Below are 23,508 nucleotides of genomic sequence, written 5' to 3'. Positions count from 1 at the left end.
GCTGTCAGCATACTTTTAATTATTGCGATATTAAAAAAAAACAAAAAAAAAACATACCTGTTAATTAAAATGTACAGAGAAGTTATTTCTGGAAAATTCTATTCAGGCCTCTTGTGGTAACAACTGCACTTTAGAAGAAGATACTATTAAGGAAAAGAATGAGGTAAAATAATCTTTATATCGTACAAGCAATGGATGATAACAGCTTAATAAATGATTGTACGTAAATTTTGTTTGAGTTTGAATATAGGATTGTATATGGCTGTGCATTTTGCATTATTATTGAAGTGCTGCAACTAACTAACTGCAAACCATATGATAAATTCTTACAGTAATATATCACATATTGATTTACTCTGTATGAAAACGAAAATAGTTTAACATATGGTTAACCTTCTTTGTGCCCATAATTTTAAAATTAACGCTTGTGTCACTTTTCAACACTTGGCTTTGCAGTAGCTTTCCAACGAATTAGCAGGAAGCCCAAACTTACAGGACACCCTGCAGGTAAATACATTTCTTTTGACAGTTTCACTGCTCCAAACTAAGATTTGAAAAGTGTAGTATTGTTAATTTTATTATTATTGGCACAAAGGAGATCAACCATATTTTAAACTATTTTTGTTTCCATACAGAGAAAAACACTATGCGACAACATTACAGTAAGAATGTATCATGCATTTTGCAGTATGTTGTAGCACTTCAATAATGGTGCACTATACGTACAATCTAGATCCTGAATATGTCCAATCCATATATTACAACAAGGCAATACGTATGCGATACAGGTAAAATCCGTATATTTCATATGGACAATCTATAAGCTACATACATCCAATCCATACATTACATATGGCCAACCTGTACGGGACATACGTATAATCTATATGCTGCATGCAGACAGTCTATAAGCTACATATGTGCACTCTGTATGGTGCATACGGATATTCTGTATGCTGTATCGGGACAAGCTGTGTGCGACATAAGGAAAATCTGTATAATACATACGTACATTACGTATACTGTATCTAGTCGTACGTACGGGGCACAAGTACAATATAGATGCTGTCTTGGGGTTGAACGCAAGAAACATACGTATAATCTATATACTGCATACGTCCAATCCGTATATTACAAAAAGGCAATACGTATGCGACATACGTAAAATCCGTATACTTCAGACAAACAACCTATAAGCTACATACACCCAATCCATACATTACATATGGCCAACCTGTACGCGACGTACGTATCATCTATATGCTGCATGCAGACAGTCTGTAAGCTACATATGTGCACTCTGTATGGTGCATACGGATATTCTGTATGCTGTATCTGGACAAGCTGTGTGCGACATAAGGAAAATCTGTATAATACATACGTACAATACTTACACTGTATCTAGTCGTACGTACGGTGCATAAGTACAATATAGATGCTGTCTCGGGGTTGAACGCAAGAAACATACGTACATAGCGTATAATACATATTACTTGAAATTATGCTCTGTCCTGAGAGTCAGCGTGTGTCATCATTATTAACTAATATGCTGTATATGGTCCTGACGTCACAAAGCTAGATATCACCTCCGTATATACTTGTTACTGCAGATGACGTCACACGAATGACGTCATTGCACTTATGCAGACAGTGCGTATAATACATGCTTTCTCAGCTATACGTTTGCTGCAGGATGTTATTTACGGTTGTACGTTAAGTCCAGAAACTACAGGAATTACGAATGTAACCTACGTTTTTAAGTATGCCACCTACATTTTTTTTTCTCCGTGTGTTAAATCATGCAGGAGACTGTTGTTCTTTCGTTAGATCTACATTCCCCAGTCAGTGTTTACAGCCAGTGAGTCTCCGAGTTCAAGAATTCAGTTGATTCACAGATTTCGTGGCCTCTACATGTAATATATATATATATATATATATATATATATATATATATATTAGATGTCTGTTCGTTCGCCCCGGAGTAAAGTTGCTCGTTCGCCTACAGTCACAGCGTCCAACGTATTAAGACCAAATTCAGAAGTTTTTAAAAGATTCTCTAGGGTTGTTACTTTTTTTTTTAAATCTTTCTATACCTAAAAATAAGGGTAGTTTATTAGAGGATAACTATTAAAATTTTCGATTTTCTCAAAAACTACTCTCACGATTCCCTTCATATTTAATAAACCAATGTTCCAGTTGTTTCTCTAGGAAAAGTCCAGAAGGGATAATTTATTTTTAGTGGTGAGTTTTCCGCATTATTTTCTCAAAAACGATACAGACGATTTTGTTCATATTTCGTAAATAAATATTTCATTAATAGCATGACAATATGGCATAACTCATTTGTTGCGAAAGAATTTACAAGGGATAATTGTTCCCAGGTCCGTATCTAGGGGGTGTCTAAGGGGTCTGGGCCTCCCCTTAATTTTTCCTGCCACTCTTAAATTTTCATGATAGGCTTGCAAATGAACTATAATATGGTGATGAACTATAATATAGTTGGATCGCCCCCCACCCTACATTTTTGGGCTGGCTACCGGCCTGATTGTTCTTGAGGGTGAATTATTTCTGAAGGCGATATTTGAAACACTCATCCTATACATATTGACAAGTAAATAGTGTAATTAGCGCACAATATACAAGAGGGTATTAACAGAAACGTTCTGATTATAAATTCACTCTTGTACTGTATATAGATGCTTTCTCACTCGCTTTTCGATCATGAAGCACATTTACATTTTTTTGCGGAGAACCAGTACTTGATTTTTATCAACATCTATTAATGATTACCAGATCATTTTAACTTGTACAACACTCAATTCCGCCTCAAAACAATATGTATCAACAGCATATTTTAATTATTTCATTATACTCGAAGATAAATTTTGTTGGTTTGTGTAAGAATTCCCATCCCGCACTTTTATTTACGGTCTAGAGTAAATTTAGACTTTTTGATGCATACATTTCTCATACTAGCTTCATGATAGTAGTAGGCCCCCCGTTATATCTAGTCGAGTCAGCAAAAATTTTTGTGACGTCATAGGTCAAAGGTCAATGACCTTGGCCCGGGGTCAATGACCTAGGGGTACCTAGGACCACTCCTTCTAAATTTTGGCAGGGGTACCTTGGCCCACCCCCTAAATTTTGGCAGGGGTACATAGGACCACCCCCCTTAAATTTTGGAAATTGCCAAATCTAAAAATTGGGTATGGTTGCCTAGGACCATAGTATGTACCTCTATCCGTAATGGGTGTCTATGTCGTTCCCTTTCATGGGTAAAAAATTGCCAAAAAGTCAAATTTCGGGGGTTTTTGACCTAATTTATCCCCTTGGATGAGGTATTATTACCCTATATAGTTATATGGGCGTATACAGTGGTCCATTACCTTTCATAAGATATGGGTATATTAATGCACCCCTTGAAAAATTTGGGAGGGGTACCTTGGCCCACCCCTTAAATTTTGGAAATTGACCAATTTAAACATTGGGTATTATAGTATAGGACCCTAATATCTATTATGATAAATTTGGGTGGTCCACCTCATTCCCTTCTAGGGTACAAAATTGCCAAAATATAAACGTAAGCAATACGTTATACCACGTGTTTGTTCCTTTGGCCCAATTTATTTTCTTGGATGAGGTCCTATTACCTTATATTGTTATATGGTTATATATATAGGGGTCTATTCCCTATCATAAGACATAGGTACATTTGTGCACCCTTTAAAAAATTTGGGAGGGGTACTTTGGCCCACCCCTTAAATTTTGGAAATTGCCCAATTTAAACATTGGGTATTATAGTACAGGACCCTAATATGTATTATGATAAATTTGGGTGGTCCACCTCGTTCCCTTTTAGGGGTACAAAATTGCCAAAATACAAACGTAAGCAATACGTAGTACCACGTATTTGTTTTTTGGTCGATTTTATCCCCTTTGATGACGTGTTATTATCCTATATAGTTATATGGTCATGTATAGGGGTCCATTACCTTTCATAAGATATGGGTATATTTGTGCACTCCTTTAAAAATTTGGGAGGGGTACTTTGGCCCACCCCTTAAATTTTGGAAATTGCTCATTTTATATATTTGGTATTATAGTACTGGACCCTAACATGTATTATAATAAATTTGGGTGGTCCACTTCGTTCCCTTCTAGGGGTACAAAATTGCCAAAATATAAACGTAAGCAATACGTTGTACCACGTGTTTGTTCTTTTGGCCCATTTTATTTCTTTGGATGAGGTCCTATTACCTTATATGGTTATATGGTTATGTATAGGGGTCTATTTCCTATCATAAGACATAGGTACATTTGTGCACCCCTTTAAAAATTTGGGAGGGGTACCTAGGACCATCCCCCTTAAATTTTAGAAATTGCCTATTTTACACATTTGGTATAATAGTATAGGACCCTAATAGAGATTACTATAAATTTGGGTGGTTCACCTCGTTCCCTTTCATGGGTACGAAATTGCCAAATTTTAGTACAACCACATGTTTCGTTTTTGACATAATTTATTCCCTTGGATGAGGTCCTATTACCTTATATGGTTATATCGTCATGTATAGGGGTCAATTTCCTATCATAAGACATAGGTACATTTGTGCACCCCGGGAGGGGTACCTTGACCCACCCCTTAAATTTTGGAAATTGCTCAATTTAAACATTTGGTATTATAGTACTGGATCCTAACATGTATTATGATAAATTTGGGTGGTCCACCTCGTCCCCTTCTAGGGGTACAAATTTGCCAAACTATAAAAGTAAGCAATACGTTGTACCACGTGTTTGTTCCTTTGGCCCAATTTATTTTCCTGGATGAGGTCCTATTACCTTATATGGTTATATGGTTATGTATAGGGGTCTATTCCCTATCATAAGACGTAGGTACATTTGTGCACCCCCGGGAGGGGTACCTTGGCCCACCCCTTAAATTTTAGAAATTGCTCAATTTAAACATTTGGTATTATAGTACTGGATCTTAACATGTATTATGATAAATTTGGGTGGTCCATATCGTTCCCTTTCATGGGTATGAAATGCCAAATTTTAGTACAACCACGTGTTTCGTTTTTGACCTAATTTATTCCCTTGGATGATATCCTATTACCTTATATGGTTATATGGTCATGTATATAGGTTCATTTCATATCATAAGACATGAGTACATTGACGCACCCTTTTAAATTTGGGAGGGGTATCTTGACTCATCCACTCAGTTTTAGAAATTGTTTAATATAAGCATTTGGTATCTTCGTACAGGTCTTCAATATGTACGACTATAAATTTGGATGGTCTACATCGTTCCCTTTCATGGGTAAAGAACTACCAAAAATCAAATTTCGGAGGTTATTGACTCCTATTTAGCACGTTATCTGGTTTATTACCTCTATATGTTTATGTTCTCTTTTAAATTTGGGAATTATAAAATAACATAATTTGGTAAACGTTTTCTAGGACCCGTTGGTGTTCCTCTTATGGCCAAATATTCAAAATTTAAAGGTTATTAACCGGCTTTATTATTAAATGAGTACAGGATTTATTACTTTTCCATAAGACACAGGTGTATTTGTGTATCAATCTTAAATTTTGGGAGGGGTACATTTCTTATTGTCATATCAATAATTGGTAAATGTTCTTTGGGTAAATCATTGTGAAATATTAGTATGATCACGTGATCAGTTATTGACCTATGATGGGATTAGGAGTCCAGGACATTGGTACATTTAAACTTTGTAGGATAATTTGAGAATGCGTCATTGGTTTCGATTATTCCAGCCAAATATAAACGTAAGCAATACGATGTACCACGTGATTGACCTTGATGAAGTAGTGTACAGGGATACATAGCTAACCTTATTGAAACTTATGACTCATAGTCTTAAGGGAATACATGCTACAACACTGGCAAAGTTATTGTTGATGCAATTTGATTGGTTGATCACTATCTTTCCGGCAATCTGATTGGCTGATCACTATCTTTCGTGCAATCTGATTGGTTGCTGATTTTCAAATCTTTGCTGCATTCAGTTTTAAGTTTTGTTTAACATTTAAAAATCTTGGTTTCGTTCAACATTTTGCACTCACTGATAAATATGATCAAAACCGTTTATTTGTTAATCGAATAGTTAAAAACCGGATAAAGTTTGACGGTTAACCGTGAAACGTAAAATTTTTTTCACTTTGAAAATTTTTTGTTTGAAAGTTTTTGTTTGAAAACTCTTGTTTCAAATTTGTGTTTGAATTTTTTTGTTTCAGAATTTTGTTTGAAATTTGTTTCAAAATTTTTTGTTTGAAATTTTTTTGTTTGAAAATTTTTAATTTTTTGTTGCAAAAAGTTTGTTTGAAAATTTTTTGTTTACAATTTTTTTTGTTCGAAATTTTTGTTTTGAAATCTTTCGTTTCCAATTTTTTTTTGTTTAAAATTTTTTGTTTCGAATTTTTTGTTTTGAAATTTTTCGTTTCCAATTTTTTTGTTTTGAATTTTTTTCAAAATTTTGTTTGAAAATTTTTTTGTTTGGAAAATTTTGTTTGAAAATTTTTTTCGTTTGAAAATTTTGTTTGAAATTTTTTTTTTGAAATTTTTGTTTGACATTTTTTTAAAGATTGTGCACTCATTAGCAAAGAACCGGAAGTGTTTAGAACAAAACCTCTGGCAACATTGTGGTGCAATAGTACACGTCAGAACATGATAATGCAACGTCATCAGATTTGCATCATATATAAGTATCGTTCGAGTTAGTATTCATGATAACATCATCATGGCTACTTGTCTGCAGTTTCTAAACACACGTGATGTGATGAAATCATTTACCAAGATTACTGATTTACAACAGAATGTACCTTATAGAATCTTAGCTAGCCAAACGATCCCTACAAAGTTTGGATTAAGAATCGTAGTGAAGCTTGAAAATGATAAGAATATAATTTTACCAGCAAGATATTTTCCCATGGAAGCATCAAAACAAGAAGAACTGCTGCGTTTCTTAAATACTGGATCTGTATCTTTATGTTACAAAGGATTCTTGGGTCGAAGTCATCAATTTGAATTTAGTACACAGCCAGATTCGTCAGAAATTGTGATGAAATCATGAATTCAAACGTCAGCACATCAGACATAGTTGTATGAATTTGGTTGGTCAGCATGACGTTAGCAACTGTGATGAAACCATGAATTCAAACGTCAGCACATTCCTTACCAATGACGTCAGCCGTAGTTCTATAAATCAACCAATACCGTGAAATCATTTGAACAAGTGCTTTTCAGGAGGAAAGATGTGTACTTCTAACGATAAAGAGTTCATCTTCGCAAGCTATTATCCAATAAATATATTTCAAACAAAACATGTGATGATTGGTATCAGTGCTAGAACATTTGAACCAGTAATTCGATTGGGCAAAGCAGAACAATTTGGTGTACAACTGACCTGTGAAGAATGGCAAATATTATGTTCACGAATCGACCAAATGAACGATTATTTTCATGATGAGCTAAATGTGACCATAGTCAAATCATTAGGCTCAAATCATGAAGTGGTGATGCGTACAGTCCTCGAAGAGAAGATGGTGCTGTTACGAAAAAAGAGTACATTCCATGTCCCTCGCAACATGGTGTATCTAACGGAAACAGAATGGAACAAATTTATCAACGTATTTCAGTGTGTGAAACATGCAGTGGAAGTGTGCAACAAAACAAGTATATTCCTGAAAAAGTACTATTTTGAAAAATGTGTTATGCATATTGTACAACATGTATCTAGATATTGTGATGGTTGTCAACATCGTTCGTGGGTGCATACATGTATTGATAAACAGTTTATTTGTGATCAAATGGACATTGAGTTTCCACCAATTGATATCGCAATAGACCTTAAAAGACTTCAATTGGAATTAATATTATACGCTAAAGACAAACTAGTGCAAGAAGTTCAAAATACATTGTATCGACAATATCCAGAACCACTATCTGGTATGGATGTATGTGGAGTGTAATAAAATGATCCATTTCAATGAATTGTGTTTTTTCATTTCAAGTACAACCTCATATTCTGATGTGTACTATTGCACCACAATGTTGCCAGAGGTTTTAGTTCTAAACAGTTCCGGTTCTTTACTAATGAGTGCACAAACTTTTAAAAATGTCAAACCAAATTTTGAAACAAAATTTTTGAAACGAAAAAAATTTGGAAACGAAAAATTCAAACAAAATTTTAAAACGAAAAAAAATTTTCAAACAAACTTTTGAAAAAACAAAATTCGAAACAAAAAATTTTAAACAAAAAAATTTGGAAACGAAAAATTTCAAAACAAAAATTTCGAACAAAAAATTTTAAACAAAAAATTTTCAAACAAACTTTTTGCAACAAAAAATTAAAAATTTTCAAACAAAAAAAATTTCAAACAAAAAATTTTGAAACATAAATTTCAAACAAAATTCTGAAACAAAAAAATTCAAACAAATTTTCAAACAAAAAATTTCAAACAAAAAATTTTCGAACTAAAAAAATTTCACGTTTCACGGTTAACCGTCAAACTTTATCCGGTTTTTAACTATTCGATTAACAAATAAACGGTTTTGATCATATTTATCAGTGAGTGCAAAATGTTGAACGAAACCAAGATTTTTAAATGTTAAACAAAACTTAAAACTAAATGCAGCAAAGATTTGAAACTCATCAACCAATCAGATTGCACGAAAGATAGTGATCAGCCAATCAGATTGCCGGAAAGATAGTGATCAACCAATCAAATTGCATCAACAATAACTTTGCCAGTGTTGTAGCATGTATTCCCTTAAGACTATGAGTCATAAGTTTCAATAAGGTTAGCTATGTATCCCTGTACACTACCTCATCAAGGTCAATCACGTGGTACATCGTATTGCTTACGTTTATATTTGGCTGGAATAATCGAAACCAATGACGCATTCTCAAATTATCCTACAAAGTTTAAATGTACCAATGTCCTGGACTCCTAATCCCATCATAGGTCAATAACTGATCACGTGATCATAATGATTTACCCAATGAATGAGATACTATCCAATTATCAATTATTGATATGACAATAAGAAATGTACCCCTCCCAAAATTAAAGATTGGTACACAAATACACCTGTGTCTTATGAAAAAGTAATAAATCCTGTAGTTATTCAATAATAAAGCCGGTCAATAACCTTTAAATTTTGAATATTTGGCCATAAGAGGAACACCAATGGGTCCTAGAAAGGTTTACCGAATTTTGTTATTTGATAATTCCCAAATTTAAAAGGGCACATAAACATATGAAGGTAATAAACCATATAACATGTTAAATCCTTATCAAAGGGGTCAATAACCTCCGAAATTTAATTTTTGTAGTTCTTTACCCATGAAAGGGAACGGGGTGGACCACCCCAAATTTATTATAATACATATTAGGATCCTGTACTATAATACCCAGTGTTTAAATTGGTCAATTTCCAAAATTTAAGGGGTGGGCCAAGGTACCCATCCCAAATTTTTTCAAGGGGTGCATCAATGTACCCATGTCTTATGATAGGAAATGAACCCATATACATGACCATATAACCATATAGGGTAATAAAACCTCATCAAAGGGGAGAAATTGGGCAAAAACAAAACACGTGGTATAACGTATTGCTTACGTTTATATTTTGGCAATTTTGTACCCCTAGGTGGACCACCCAAATTTATCATAATACATATTAGGATCCTGTACTATAATACCCAATGTTTAAATTGGTCAATTTCCAAAATTAAAGGGGTGGGCCAAGGTACCCCTCCCAAATTTTTCAAGGGGTGCATTAATATACCCATGTCTTGTGAAAGGTAATGGACCCCTGTATACGTTCATATAACCATATAGGGTAATAATACCTCATCCAAGGGGATAAATTAGGTCAAAAACCAAACACGTGAATGTATTAAAATTTGGCAATTTCGTACCCATGAAAGGGAACGAGGTGGACCACCCAAATTTATAGTAATATATATTAGGGTCCTATACTATTATACCAAATATGTAAAATGGTCAATTTCTAAAATTTAAGGGGTGGGCCAAGGAACCCCTCCCGGGGTGCACAAATGTACCTATGTCTTATGATAGGGAATAGACCCCTATACATAACCATATAACCATATAAGGTAATAGGACCTCATCCAAGGAAATAAATTGGGCCAAAAGAACAAACACGTGGTACAACGTATTGCTTACGTTTATATTTTGGCAAATTTGTACCCCTAAAAGGGAACGAGGTGGACCACCCAAATTTATTATAATACATGTTAGGATCCTGTACTATTATACCAAATATGTAAAATGGTCAATTTCTAAAATTTAAGGGGTGGGCCAAGGTACCCCTCCCGGGGTGCACAAATGTACCTATGTCTTATGATAGGGAATAGACCCCTATACATAACCATATAAGGTAATAGAACCTCATCCAAGAGGATAAATTGGGCCAAAAGAACAAACACGTGGTACAGGCACGTAGCCAGGATTTCGTAATGGGGGGGGTCCGTGACATGAAATACTCTGGTTATTACATTAAGAACTCGATTATTCTAAAGTACTTTACTGGCAAAATATATTGGTTCGTTCAGCCAGGATTTCGTAATGGGGGGGGGTGGCGTGACATGAAATACTGTGATTATTACACCAGTGGCTGGATCAATCTAAACTATTTTACTGGCAACATATATTAGTCTGTTAGGAGAATAAAATGAAAATATTTTAGTGAGTATTTTAATAAACTATTGAGAAATCGTTTCAATACTATTTTATACTGTTAACAAATATTTAAAATATTAAAAAAGATTTTACAATATCTATGTAACTTCTGTTGTTGATTCAAATATAACAATTTTCCTTTCATTATGACCTCAACTATTATGAAAATTACATATCTACGTTATAAAAAGTACATAATCTAATAATGTTTTGTAAAATACTTCGCAATATCTGCGTTTTTTTTTCTCTGTTGAACCATATATTAACAGAAATTTCTTTACATAAAACTATTTATTTTTATTATTGCGTCAATTACTGTTTGTTCCAAATGCCAAGTTAAACCAGCAGTAGAAAACTGTTTCTGAAATAACATGTTTGATACTGCAGAGATGCGATGACGCAAAATTATGATAAAAATGTCCACACTATTAAACAACGGCACTATGTTTTCGTAAGCTTGAAATTTCCCCGACTAATAGCAGAAATTCTGAAAGTTCCGTGACTTTTCTAGAAATTTCAAATTCCCTGACTTTTCCAAGATATCACGTTCAGAAAGGCACATGCCGCCAACACTGTGCTCAAATTATCATTGACTACTGCATATTTAACTTGTCACTTGGAACAGACAGTAAAACTTACTTCAGTAACTTTATCATTCTGTCTCTACATGTATTTACAAAAGCAACCTCCTTTTCCCTCTTCGTGCCATCACGTTTAACACCTCGTCAGGGGTGAAAGGCACAGGGTAGTGTGCAGACATCAGAGCCAAGCCAGTTAGACGTTCTTTCCCCATTCGGTTTCGTAGGTAAGTCTTTATTCTTTTCAAAGTTGAGAACGATCTCTCTGCTTCACATGTCGACACTGGTAACGATGCCAGAACACACAGTAAGTAGCGGATGTTCGGGTAGAAGTTCTTGTCACATGCATCCAAAGTCTTCATAATTCCATCCGGCAAGGCAGATTTCTCAACAGAATTCCATTTTTGGCACCACAACATATATTCTGCTTCAATGGCTGCTTGGGAAACCCTGTCTTCATAATACGGTTTTAGCTTTGTGATGGTTTCTGCACATTCCGGATTACAATGTTTTGGAAGTAGCATCTCAATGTTTGATAAAAACTCTTTATTTTGGCTAAACCTCCGTTCCAGATGCACAATGAGTCCATCAACACAGGGTAAGAACACTGATCTTCTGTAAAACTCTTCGGGGGAGTCGTGAGGCTGGTTGTCCCTGTTTGTCTGTTTCTTCGCTTGTCTTGGAACATCAATATTCGTTTCAAAGACTGTCTCAGCAACGCCTACAGCTTTTTGAAAGATCTTATGGAACTGACTTTCATCTTCATTAGCAGCTCGAAGACGTTTCAATGTGTTCAAGATGTCGTCACTGAATTTCACTGCAGAAGCCAGTTCGTTATGTGGATTTTGGAGAAATAAAGATAGGGGCAAAGTAAAACTGAAAAGGTATTCACACACAAATATTGACACAATGAAACTTCCTTTCTCCATTGCTGCTAGAAGTGTTGAGGCAGTAGTTGAAAATGACTTGTTCATTTCTGAAAGCTTTTGGAGGCTTGGGATTACAGCAGGAAGGAGTTCCACAAATGTATTGACACAGTCCTGTCGTTCAGCAAACCTCGTTTCACAAATATCAATCAGCCTGGATTTTTTTGAGTGTGGAAGTAAATTCGACACATTAACCTTTAAAAGATTCCCAGCTTCGGCATTATGTCTAAAGAACTGTATTGTCTGCTTTAAAATCCCAAGACTATTTGTAACTAAAGGGACGGCGAGTGACTGAGAGAGGACTAAGTTTAAGCGATGACTCGAACAATGGACATACATTGCCCTTGGATAAAGTTCCAGTATTCTCTTCTGAACACCACTTTTGCACCCACTCATTGTGGAAGCCCCATCATATCCTTGACCCACTAATTTGTCCAAGTTAATGCCTAAAGCCTGGCAGGTGCTCAGAATATTATCAGCCACATTTTGTGCTGACAAATCTATTAGTGAAAAAAATGTAAGAAAATCCTCTCTTAGTACAGAACGGTCCTCATCTGATACATATCTGACACATAGTGAAAATTGCTCTTGTCCAGATGCATCAAGGGTTTCGTCTCCAATAATAGAAAAACATTCTGCTTTGTTGATTTTTTTAACTATGTTTTCCTGAATCAGCTGCCCACAAACTTCTATAATTTCGTTTTGAATGTCTGGACTTAGGTATGTGGCATTTTTGGATCCCTCAGTTAGGTGTTTTTTGAGATTTTCATCAAATCTTGCTCTATACCTTAAAAGAGCCCTGAACTTCCCATCCTTTTTTACAGGTTTCTCAAGAGTTACAGGTCCACTATCATCATCTCCCCGGAGAGGCAGCTCATTCTCGCCACAGAATATAACCGATTCTATAATAGGTAGAATGGCAGCCCTGTTCTCTTCTCGTTCTTTCTTTGCCTTAGTATCAAAGGGTGTTACAACATCCTCAGTAACACCATCAGCCACCTTCGTAAAGTTTTCGGCAGAAACTACTGCAGACTTATGGTATTTTGCAGTTGAATGCTCATCAAACTTTTCGACTGCATCCTTCCATTTCCTAAATGGTTTGCCTACCAATGAAGTATTGCGCACTGACAAATCACTTTTACCAACACATTCTGATGCAAAAAGAACACAAAACTTGCAATATGCCCCATCCTTTAGTTTTGAGTAAGAAAGCCAAGGCCATCTCCCAAGCCAGCTGTGCTGAAATTTTAGATTTTTCTTGTGAAATGTAGTTACAGGAAACCTAAAGGCAGGTTCTGGTATGAAGAGTTCCTTCAACACAGTGTGTCTCTTTTCAAACGTGATTCCTGCATTTGTAGATGATCGAAAAATGTTCTCAGAAACTATACCTATATCAACTTCACACAAACTTACAGACGCAGTCTTCGGTTCAAAACGTACAGATGAACTACCTGAAGAACTTGTCGTGGGAGAAGGAATGTCTTCAGAAGACTCATGACGTAGTTCTGACATAGACTCAGTTGGTGAGGGCAATTTGGGATCTGGAGACTGGAAGAAAGAAAATTATGTAGTTAAAATAATCCTCGATTCTTTTACTCATTTAACAAGTTTAAAGTAAGTAATACACTTCATATAAATTTATGTAACATGATATTCTTTTTCTAAAGATAACATACTTTTCTGGTAGTAGAGGTGTATAAGATCATTTTCTATTATTTGGACATATCGTATATGAAAAATCAGAACAGATTTATATAGTGGTAACCAAAAGTTTGGAAAATGGTTTAGCACTGCCCTTTGTTCCAAAAAGTTAATTAGAATAACTGAGTACTTATTTTCTTTCTATAGTAGAATCCCTCTTAACCTGCCAGCTCGGAACTGGAATCATGCCTATTTCCGTTTTGGCTGCGAAATTCGACATATATACATACGACGCAAAGATGAAAAACAAAAACAAAAAAGGGGGCAGTTGTAGAAAACTAACACATTGTACACATTACTAACACTAGGTTAGATAAAGTGAGGTTATTTCGGTTTATGAATGTGAAAATAACTTACTTATTATATGAGAAAATATTATTGGAAAATGTATAGTAGAGAAGATTCAAACGTTTAAGCCAAAAAAAACCTTTGAAATATATTGCTAATTTCGTTTATTAACACGAAATTAAACTTCATGATTTGATAGATAATCTTTTGTAATATTGCTGTTTTACTTAGGTAAATGACAATTTTATTTTAGATTAGGTTCTTTTACCTCTCTTCATTAATACGACATTCGGTTTTTTCTTATGAAATGGATGGTCCTTTTCAATAATATGACCATTGTACTTAAGTAGCTAGAAGGTAAAGTTAAGTTAGTCATGGCTGGTCTTTCCACCAAATGTGGAGCCTGGTCACCACTGAAATAGTGCTTAGAAATACACTTACAAATTACTGATTCCATCTGCTCCTACCAGCCTAGTCCATGAATGGTCAATAAAAATACTATCTATTTATTACGGTGTGTATAAATACAACACTGCATTTGAAAAATTTTGTATGACAATCTCGTCTTCTACATTTCATATTTGAATAGGTACGATACTATAACAAATAACCATACATGCGCTCCTTCTTCTTGCCAAATGTTGGTACGGAGTACCTAGTTGTGGACGTATTCTGCTATACATGAACAGTAGTTATAACTTAGCATCATATTGTCCCTTGTACTTTACAAACTATTAAATTTTTAATATGGCTTATATGATGGATCTTTTACCTAACCCTTGCTAATAAAATATTAACTCCATGAAAAAAAATTAATTCATACATCAACGAAATCAAAAACATTTTCACTTACGTACATACCTTATGTATTTCAAGGTCCTCTTTTGCTTTCTTTGGTGGTTTATCACTACTAAAATCCTCCTTTCTTTTAGCTTTCAACAACCAATTTTCCATAAATTTGCCTGCCATATTAAGATAATTCAGACAAATGTCTAAATATATGGTAGCACGTATACACAATACTTATTTAAACCCAATCTTTGTCAATATATTGTCTGGAACCAATTGGAAGGATTATTATAAATGATACGCCTCTGCTCAAAAGTCAAGTCGGCTATATCACTAAAATTGTTATAAGTTACGATATGAACAAAATGGCCTGTTCCAAGATGGACAATTAGTCTGTTATAAGTAGATTTGTTTGCCACACTGTTAATGTAATTAAGGAGGAGAAGCGGCGCCAAATATTTTAAAATTACAAAACATATATTTAAGATTGTAATAAACGCTAAATTGTTTAAAGTAATAAATTGTAAAAAATAAAAAGATAATAAAACCTGAGAGCAAAGCTCCCTATACTTATAAAAGTTCCCCTATCCCCTATACTTACCACTTCTGTTTGAAAACATACTCTTGTCTTCTTTCTTCTTTTTTATATCTTCGTTTAATGCCGTCAAGGAAAGCAACGACATCTCGTTCAGCAGTATAGACATCCTATAAAATGGATTAGTGTTGCCGCGAAATTAATATATATATATATATATATATATATATATATATATATATATATATATATATATATATATATATATATATATATATAACAAGTGTAACAGGAACCTACGTTGCCAGGCTCATATTATTGGTGATTCTGAGCGTTTCTTAAGTTGTATCTGAGAATCTATCTGATAGAACTGGCTTATCGATTGTTATTTGTAATCCATTGGATCAGCATGGAGCTAGATGGAATTCGGAATGCTCCGTTTAATTGACCCCCCCCCCGCCTCTGTTTCCTCCACACGAAGCTCCTCATAAGAAAGAGTAGCTAAATGCTTGCTGTAGCTTTTTATTTTCAACGGTGATTCTTTTTTCTTGTTTCTTTTTGTTTCATCCTTCCTTATTTTTTCATTTCTGGTTTCGAAGGGGGGGGTCCGGACCCCCCGGACCCCCCCCTTGGCTACGTGCCTGCGTGGTACAACGTATTGCTTACGTTTTTATTTTGGCAATTTTGTACCCCTAAAAGGGAACGAGGTGGACCACCCAAATTTATCATAATACATATTAGGGTCCTGTACTATAATACCCAATGTTTAAATTGGGCAATTTCCAAAATTTAAGGGGTGGGCCAAAGTACCCCTCCCAAATTTTTTAAAGGGTGCACAAATGTACCTATGTCTTATGATAGGGAATAGACCCCTATATATATAACCATATAACAATATAAGGTAATAGGACCTCATCCAAGAAAATAAATTGGGCCAAAGGAACAAACACGTGGTATAACGTATTGCTTACGTTTATATTTTTGGCAATTGTGTACCCCTAGAAGGGAATGAGGTGGACCACCCAAATTTATCATAATAGATATTAGGGTCCTATACTATAATACCCAATGTTTAAATTGGTCAATTTCCAAAATTTAAGGGGTGGGCCAAGGTACCCCTCCCAAATTTTTCAAGGGGGTGCATTAATATACCCATGTCTTATGAAAGGGAATGGACCACTGTATACGCCCATATAACTATATAGGGTAATAATACCTCATCCAAGGGGATAAATTAGGTCAAAAACCCCCGAAATTTGACTTTTTTGCAATTTTTTACCCATGAAAGGGAACGACATAGACACCCATTACGGATAGAGGTACATACTATGGTCCTAGGCAACCATACCCAATTTTTAGATTTGGCAATTTCCAAAATTTAAGGGGGGTGGTCCTATGTACCCCTGCCAAAATTTAGGGGGTGGGCCAAGGTACCCCTGCCAAAATTTAGAAGGAGTGGTCCTAGGTACCCCTAGGTCATTGACCCCGGGCCAAGGTCATTGACCTTTGACCTATGACGTCACAAAAATTTTTGCTGACTCGACTAGATATAACGGGGGGCCTACTACTATGATATTTCCATTCCAACTCGTGATTAGCGAAACACAGTCCCCATAAAGAAAGTTTACTGCGTTTTCAAAACTCGCAAGCGGGAATAGTATAAAATGGGCGACTTTTCTGATTTTCAAGGACACATGTTTGCTTAAGTCAGTTTTGTGGGTTCTGAAACATTTGTATTATAGGGAGCTAGCTTTAATGCGCGGCTGAGGAATTCAGAGTTGATTGACAGGTTCCCCACCCCATCGCCAAGAAACGGTCACTCGACGGTCCTGGGCAGGGTTGCCAGTGCGTTGTCAAAAAATTCAGCTAATACGTAATTCAAAGGGTTTATGCAATTATACAATCCCTATCGAAGATCTCTGTATACGTGGACACACGCAAATTAGGCTGTGATAGCAAATGCTTCAGTTTTTTCTCCCTCGCTTCTTCGTCGCACTGCACTATGGTCTTCCTTATTACTTCTCTAGCTTCGCTGTGTATAGTTTGCCCTCTCTTACGCTGTGAAGCCATCGTCAAATGAGTAATAAGCAACAAAACCGCAACCACAACAGCACACAACAAACAACCAACTCACACTAACTCTTCAGAATGACATTCATGTGACAAATTTTCAACCCTGGCAACGCTGACATATAGAAGGAGGAAAGAGAGTATTGCAAGAGTCAGGCAGAAAGATTGTTGAAATTCTTCCTCCTTTACCTCAGCCCCGCTGGTAAACAAGCTAGCTCTCTATAATACAACGTTTACTGCATGCATCGTTACTATTATTCCTCACTTCTTTAATTTAGTTGTTGAGTTAGTTATTAGGAAACCATGAATATTCGAAGATTTATTGTAATTCCACTTACGCATTATGTTAATATAGACAATAGAGGAACACAATTAAATCTGCGATGTTCATGTTTACACAGCTCACTAAAACTATTAGCAAGGATCTTATAAATAGAGGATCTGCCCTTACACGAAAATCTTGAAGCCATACGTCACAGTTTCGCCACTCCTACTCTGCTCACTCTGCCCAATAGGATCGCAATGTTTTGAGCCATTAATCATGGCGGAAACGAAACTTAGCCAATCAGACGATGGCAGAAACAAGAGTAGCCAATCAGACGTGCCGATGCTCGGGTATTTTTTTTTTTTTTTTTTTTTGGCTTCATCAATTTAATATGATGAAGATACATATGGGTAAATCCTCTATTTATAACGACCTTGATTATTAGGCCAGGGCACTAACTGAGACAGAAACACGGTCACCAGTGGCGGATCTAGCCTCGGAGCGGCGGCGGGGGGTGGGGGTGGCTAGGCCCCCCAGTTTTCTAAGTGACAAAAATCATTTAAGCTATTATTTATATATTTTTTGAAGTTTATAGTAAAGTCATGATATACCTATCATAGTCTGGGGTCTGGCTGCCCCCCCAGTTTTTATCTTCTAGATCCGCCTCTGACGGTCAGTGATATTGCAATAGCGCAAACTTAACAAAAATCTAGTATTGTCACATCTAGAAATTTAAAAAAAATACTAAAACAAGAATTGAACTAGTATAGAACACGTTAGTTTTAGTAAAACTGATGTTCATTGTAAACAGAATACTCGACAAACAAAACTTATAAGCTAATAATTCGTGATTTCAAATATAAAAATAAAAAAGTAGTATTTTCTTCGAGTTATTATATAACTGCAAATAATTAGAAATAGTTCATAAAGTAGCGTCTCGCCCAATATGAAATTTTGGTAGCGAGGACATTTAAAAATTTGGGGTTAAGTTCCAAAGTTGGGCGACCGTTTCCAGCAAAATTTTAAAAATTTACAGGGAAGATAAGGATAATTTGATCATTTGTGAGCTTGATAATATATAAGGATCTCGAAAAATATCTTTATTTGTTACATATAAACGGTTACAAATATAGGACTATTCAGCGAGCGGAGGGAACTACTTGGCGTAAAGTAACAGAATAGTTGCATTGTGGGAAACAAACGGACATTTATACTATCAACATGGCGGCAAATAAACCGAAACGATGCACAGGATGTGAACTGTCTGTGTTAAATTTCGTGAAGCAATACGTTCATATGGAGCAAAATCTTCTAAAACTATGTGTAGAGCATGAATTAATGAACCTAAGAACAAATTGTGGGAAGTGTGGAAAGAAGGTGACAGCGAAGAAACGTAGAGAAAGTTATTGTTTTCAGTACGAACCGAAGTACTAAGGTAAGTGTGAAAAAAAGAAAACTATATTAATTAGAATTTAATGAAGACTGAAAACAACGTGCTCTGCAGGGTTCTAACCCGCCTTCACTCGCTAACGCTCGCTCGGCAATACTGTGTGAATTAATTAGTAAAATTTGTTCGGACGTCCAAGGACACCTCTGTTGTATATGCAAACCAAACCTAACCTCACCTAACCTAACCTCACCTAAACTAACCTAACCTAACCTCTTCCCTACCTCACGATTTAACGAAAGGAACCCTAAAGACTGTTAAGAACGTAGGAATTGAAAAATTATGAATTTTAATAGCTTTTATGAAAATTTTGCTCGAAAAGTATCGGTCGCCCAACTTCGGGATAAATGCCAAAATGTGCCCTAAGCGCTACTTGTAGCCTAGTTTGGGGAACACTGATTTCAAATATAATTTCACGTTTATTCATCTTCCTACAGTGGAAAATAATACACAGTATTATAATCTGAACACAGACTATACAAAAAGATTTAACAGACCACTATTTGGGCTCAGCGCCATCTTTTGAAAAAAACAACATGACAAGTTTAACAGGTTTCCGCTCGATTGAACTTTATAACGATCCGCCATAAGAAAAAAAAGTAGATTTTCTTTTGTACGATTATTACGCGCGTGTACTCTGATAGACCTTGTATTAATAGTTATGTTTCAGGGCAATACTTGGACACACACATGTGAGAAAAAAATTACAGATTTAGTAGGTAGAAAGGAGACAATCGTGTTGTTAGAATTACATCTAAATATTATCCTTTATGCCTACTTCCCATATGCATAACAAAGCTTCGTTGCATCAAGATCATACGTGGTCTGTTCTGGTCACTCCGGTCATAATGGATTACTCTCGATTGCCGAGTATGACTGTCTGACATATATACAGGTATAATGCAATAGTGTTGTTATATCTATTTGTTGTGTATTGTGTAATATAATATTCCTACACACAATTGAGCAGTCGGACGAACAGAGAAGTAAGTGCGACACTTCTGGTGAAATTGAATGATTAGGTGGAATGGACCGCGATCGAACCACAGAACAGTATGTTGGTAATTTAATTTTGAAAATGTACCTGCAGATGAGATTAGACGCTTGTTTTAGTGCCATTGGATTAAATTGCATTGAAATATTAAACCCTATTTTCCAATTTACTAGAAAATTTAAAAAAATGACATACCATTATGTTCTCCCAAGCCGTTTCATTGTAAAGTGTTTATGTAAAGTGTTATCTTACTGCAAGCCTACTGCGTTTTGTTAATCATGCTCAGATTTATCTACACCTATGCACGCACATATTTCCCCCTATTTTCCTCTCTTGCATGCCACAGAATAAAAACGAAGTTACCGCGTGAGGGAGAGAGAAGAATATTTTCCCTCATTCTTTCCGGAATTCTTTGCGTGTGAAGAACGGAAGAGAAGAATGAGGTTAAGTAAGAAGCAAACAAATTTGGCGAAGAACAATTACATTTATCTGTAGTCGAAGCACGTACCAAGGATTACAGTTTGTCGCTAATGCTTATCTCGGTAGAACTGTGCACAAGACAAAGGCATTATCTCAAATTATTCACTTCATTCTAATTGGGTGCTATCTGCTGGTGAAAATCACTGGTAAATGTTTTCATGTTTAGGGGAGAAAAACAAGATTGTAATGGTATGTAAAAAAAAGTAATTAACTCATTACAAACTGGAGCTAACATTCTTTTAGTTGTCAAGCTGATTGGAATTCAAAGAACTCATTCATTAAAAACGTAATTGTAAACTTGTTTGTTTAAATTACCAGTTTTCTTTAAATAATGCAGCGAACTTTGGGATTATTCAGACTAACACTGTTTACACTTTCGCGCGTCTGCAGTAAACTGATTTCAAATGTGTTTTAGATAGTTCTAGCATGAAGCCTAAATGAATAACCAATTTCCAAGTGCAAACCTGTTTTATTAACACGTCAGTAAGTGTCTTCTTTATATGTGAGTTGGGCAAGTTTATTTGATTAGTAAATTGTATTTGGAAAAGATAAAGGAATTTCCAAAAGTCCATTTAGTTTTTTTTCTCTTTGGTATTCTACAAAGTGAATGCAAATAGAAAAATTACAAATTGACAAAGAGACTCGGGAAGATATCCAAGTCTTAATTACGAAAGAATAACGAATACAGGATATACTACTCGTATGTACAGTATATTCAGGTGCGTAGACTCCTTGTTGCGGGAAAAATATTACAAGGATAGTGTTTATTAAATTATATTGTATGCAGTATTTATTACAATCTTGCAAAGTACGTAACAGCCTCATTTCAGGATTAAAATTTCTGGGCTTTCGGGAGATATGGCCATGTTAGCGTGTTATATACGAGGGATGACCAAGGACGCCGATTTCTTTGTATTTTTTTGGGGGGGATTCAAATATCTGTTTTGTTGCAGACAAGGGTCTAAGAAGGTATATATGAGGATTTTAAGACAAATTAAATTCAAATTATGGCAAATATTGTATATTCATAAAAAATACATATAACAATAAAAAAATATATATTGATAAAATTGGGGACCCACATGAGATTTGGGGGGTTCGGGATCCCGGCGCCTTCAAGATCGGCGCCCTTTGGGATGACGTCCCTCGGCGATCATAGTGCACGGGGAATTGGGTAGGAAAAATTGAATGGAGAAGGAGGGAAGCGGCCTGGGACCGTTATGTTAGGAACCATCCCAGCATTTGTCTGGTGTGAATGAGAAAAGCCCAGGAAAACCTCACTCAGGATGGCTGGTCTGAAAAATCTGTTACATTTTCTCGACCGATTGCCCCACCGGGAATCGAACCCGGCACCGCTCGTACCAAGGACGAGAGTGTTGTGAACGACTACGTTACGCGACGCCACAGTATCATCTTAGCTTTTGCTTGGGGTTGGAACAGTGTTGCCAACAGAATAGGGCAGTGAGGAGGCTGCTCTTGAGTTTTTGTCACGGCAGAAAATGTGAAAAATGGAGAATTCGCATTAAATTTTGCTTTTACCTTTTCAAAGCCGCTTCCGTTGTTCAAGGTTTACAAAGACGATGCCCTGTCAAGGGCCTAGATTTTTCCGGTCGTTTAGTGGGTTCAAGATCGGACGGGAGACCGTTGAAAACATGGAACTTGACGAAGGCAAGCATGTCGGAAGCGGTTTTGTCCAGGTGAAAGCAAAATTTAATGGCGTAGTGCTGCTCCATTTTTCACGTTTTCTACCGTGACGAAAACTCAAAACCAGCTTTTGCGTCACGGTGACGCTCCCAGGTATCAGAGCTCAGACGTGACTGCCACAAGGTGCATTGCTTAGGTTAGACCAGTGGTTCTCAACCTAATTCCTATCACGATCCCCAGTTTTTCATATCCTCTTGCCAGCGACCCTCTTATAATTTCTGGTTTGTAATAAGATTGTGTGAAATTTTTAATATACCTCTTGCGGAGATCTCACGATATCCATTTATTTCTATAATAGAATCCATTTCTTGTATATAGAGGATACAGTAATTTCACTAAAAGCGAATGGATTAAAAAAAAATTGATCAGTTCATTCATACTACAAATATCGAATCCGATCCGTTATACTGTTTCAAAATGGAGGCGGTTTGAAAATTTTAAAACTTTATAACTGCCTGAAATTTGGAGCATATGATAAAAATAAAGTGATTTCTAATTTTGGTTAAAGAACTTGGACAGTTGTTAAAAAAGTTATTGAATATTTTAAATCATTTGATAATGTGCATCACGAAGAGTGAATCGAACATTGCCACAGTAGTGAAATCACACCATGCTCAGGTATCTCATTAGACTTCAATTTTAATTGTATTTCAATATGCAGGTTTTGTTGCATTTGTATTTTTATGGTATTTCAATATGCAGTTTTCATTAGTTTTATATCGCACCTCTTTCATTTAAATTGATTTTTAAACAACTATGCACCGGTTGCAAATGTTTAGTAGACCTATTTTTTTTGTTGGTTTTAACAGTATGTATAAAAGTAAAAATATGAATATCAGGACAAAATTTAAAATAATATTTTAAAATATTTAGATTCTAATTATATTTATCCCATCCGCTTATCTTCGTAACCCCCTACAAAACCCTCTCGCGACCCACCTAGGGATCGCAACCCTCAGGTTGAGAAACCATGGCTTAGACCCCTCCAGCACCA

At 35.7% G+C, this 23,508-nt stretch overlaps 1 protein-coding gene across 2 annotated transcripts in view; it reads right to left on the bottom strand.

The window, feature by feature from the left end:
- Nucleotides 1–23,508, bottom strand: part of LOC145666999 (putative G-protein coupled receptor No18) — a 624,395-nt gene that overhangs the window by 203,382 nt on the left and 397,505 nt on the right. Inside the window, exon 1 of one of the 2 annotated variants that reach the window (XM_081734678.1) lies at nucleotides 20,526–20,653. The exons of the other annotated variant lie outside the window; for it this stretch is intronic. Coding sequence (XP_081590804.1) covers nucleotides 20,526–20,528 — 3 coding nt within the window. The 5' untranslated portion in view covers nucleotides 20,529–20,653. Of the gene's footprint in view, nucleotides 1–20,525; nucleotides 20,654–23,508 lie in introns of those variants that run through there. 2 annotated transcript variants of the gene reach the window in all.

Source organism: Thermobia domestica, chromosome 12, assembly GCF_964235325.1.
Source record: "Thermobia domestica chromosome 12, izTheDome1.hap1.1, whole genome shotgun sequence".
Classification (NCBI taxonomy): domain Eukaryota; kingdom Metazoa; phylum Arthropoda; class Insecta; order Zygentoma; family Lepismatidae; genus Thermobia; species Thermobia domestica.
Note: the sequence above shows the minus strand (reverse complement) of the source record. Positions and strands in the feature narration are given on the sequence as shown.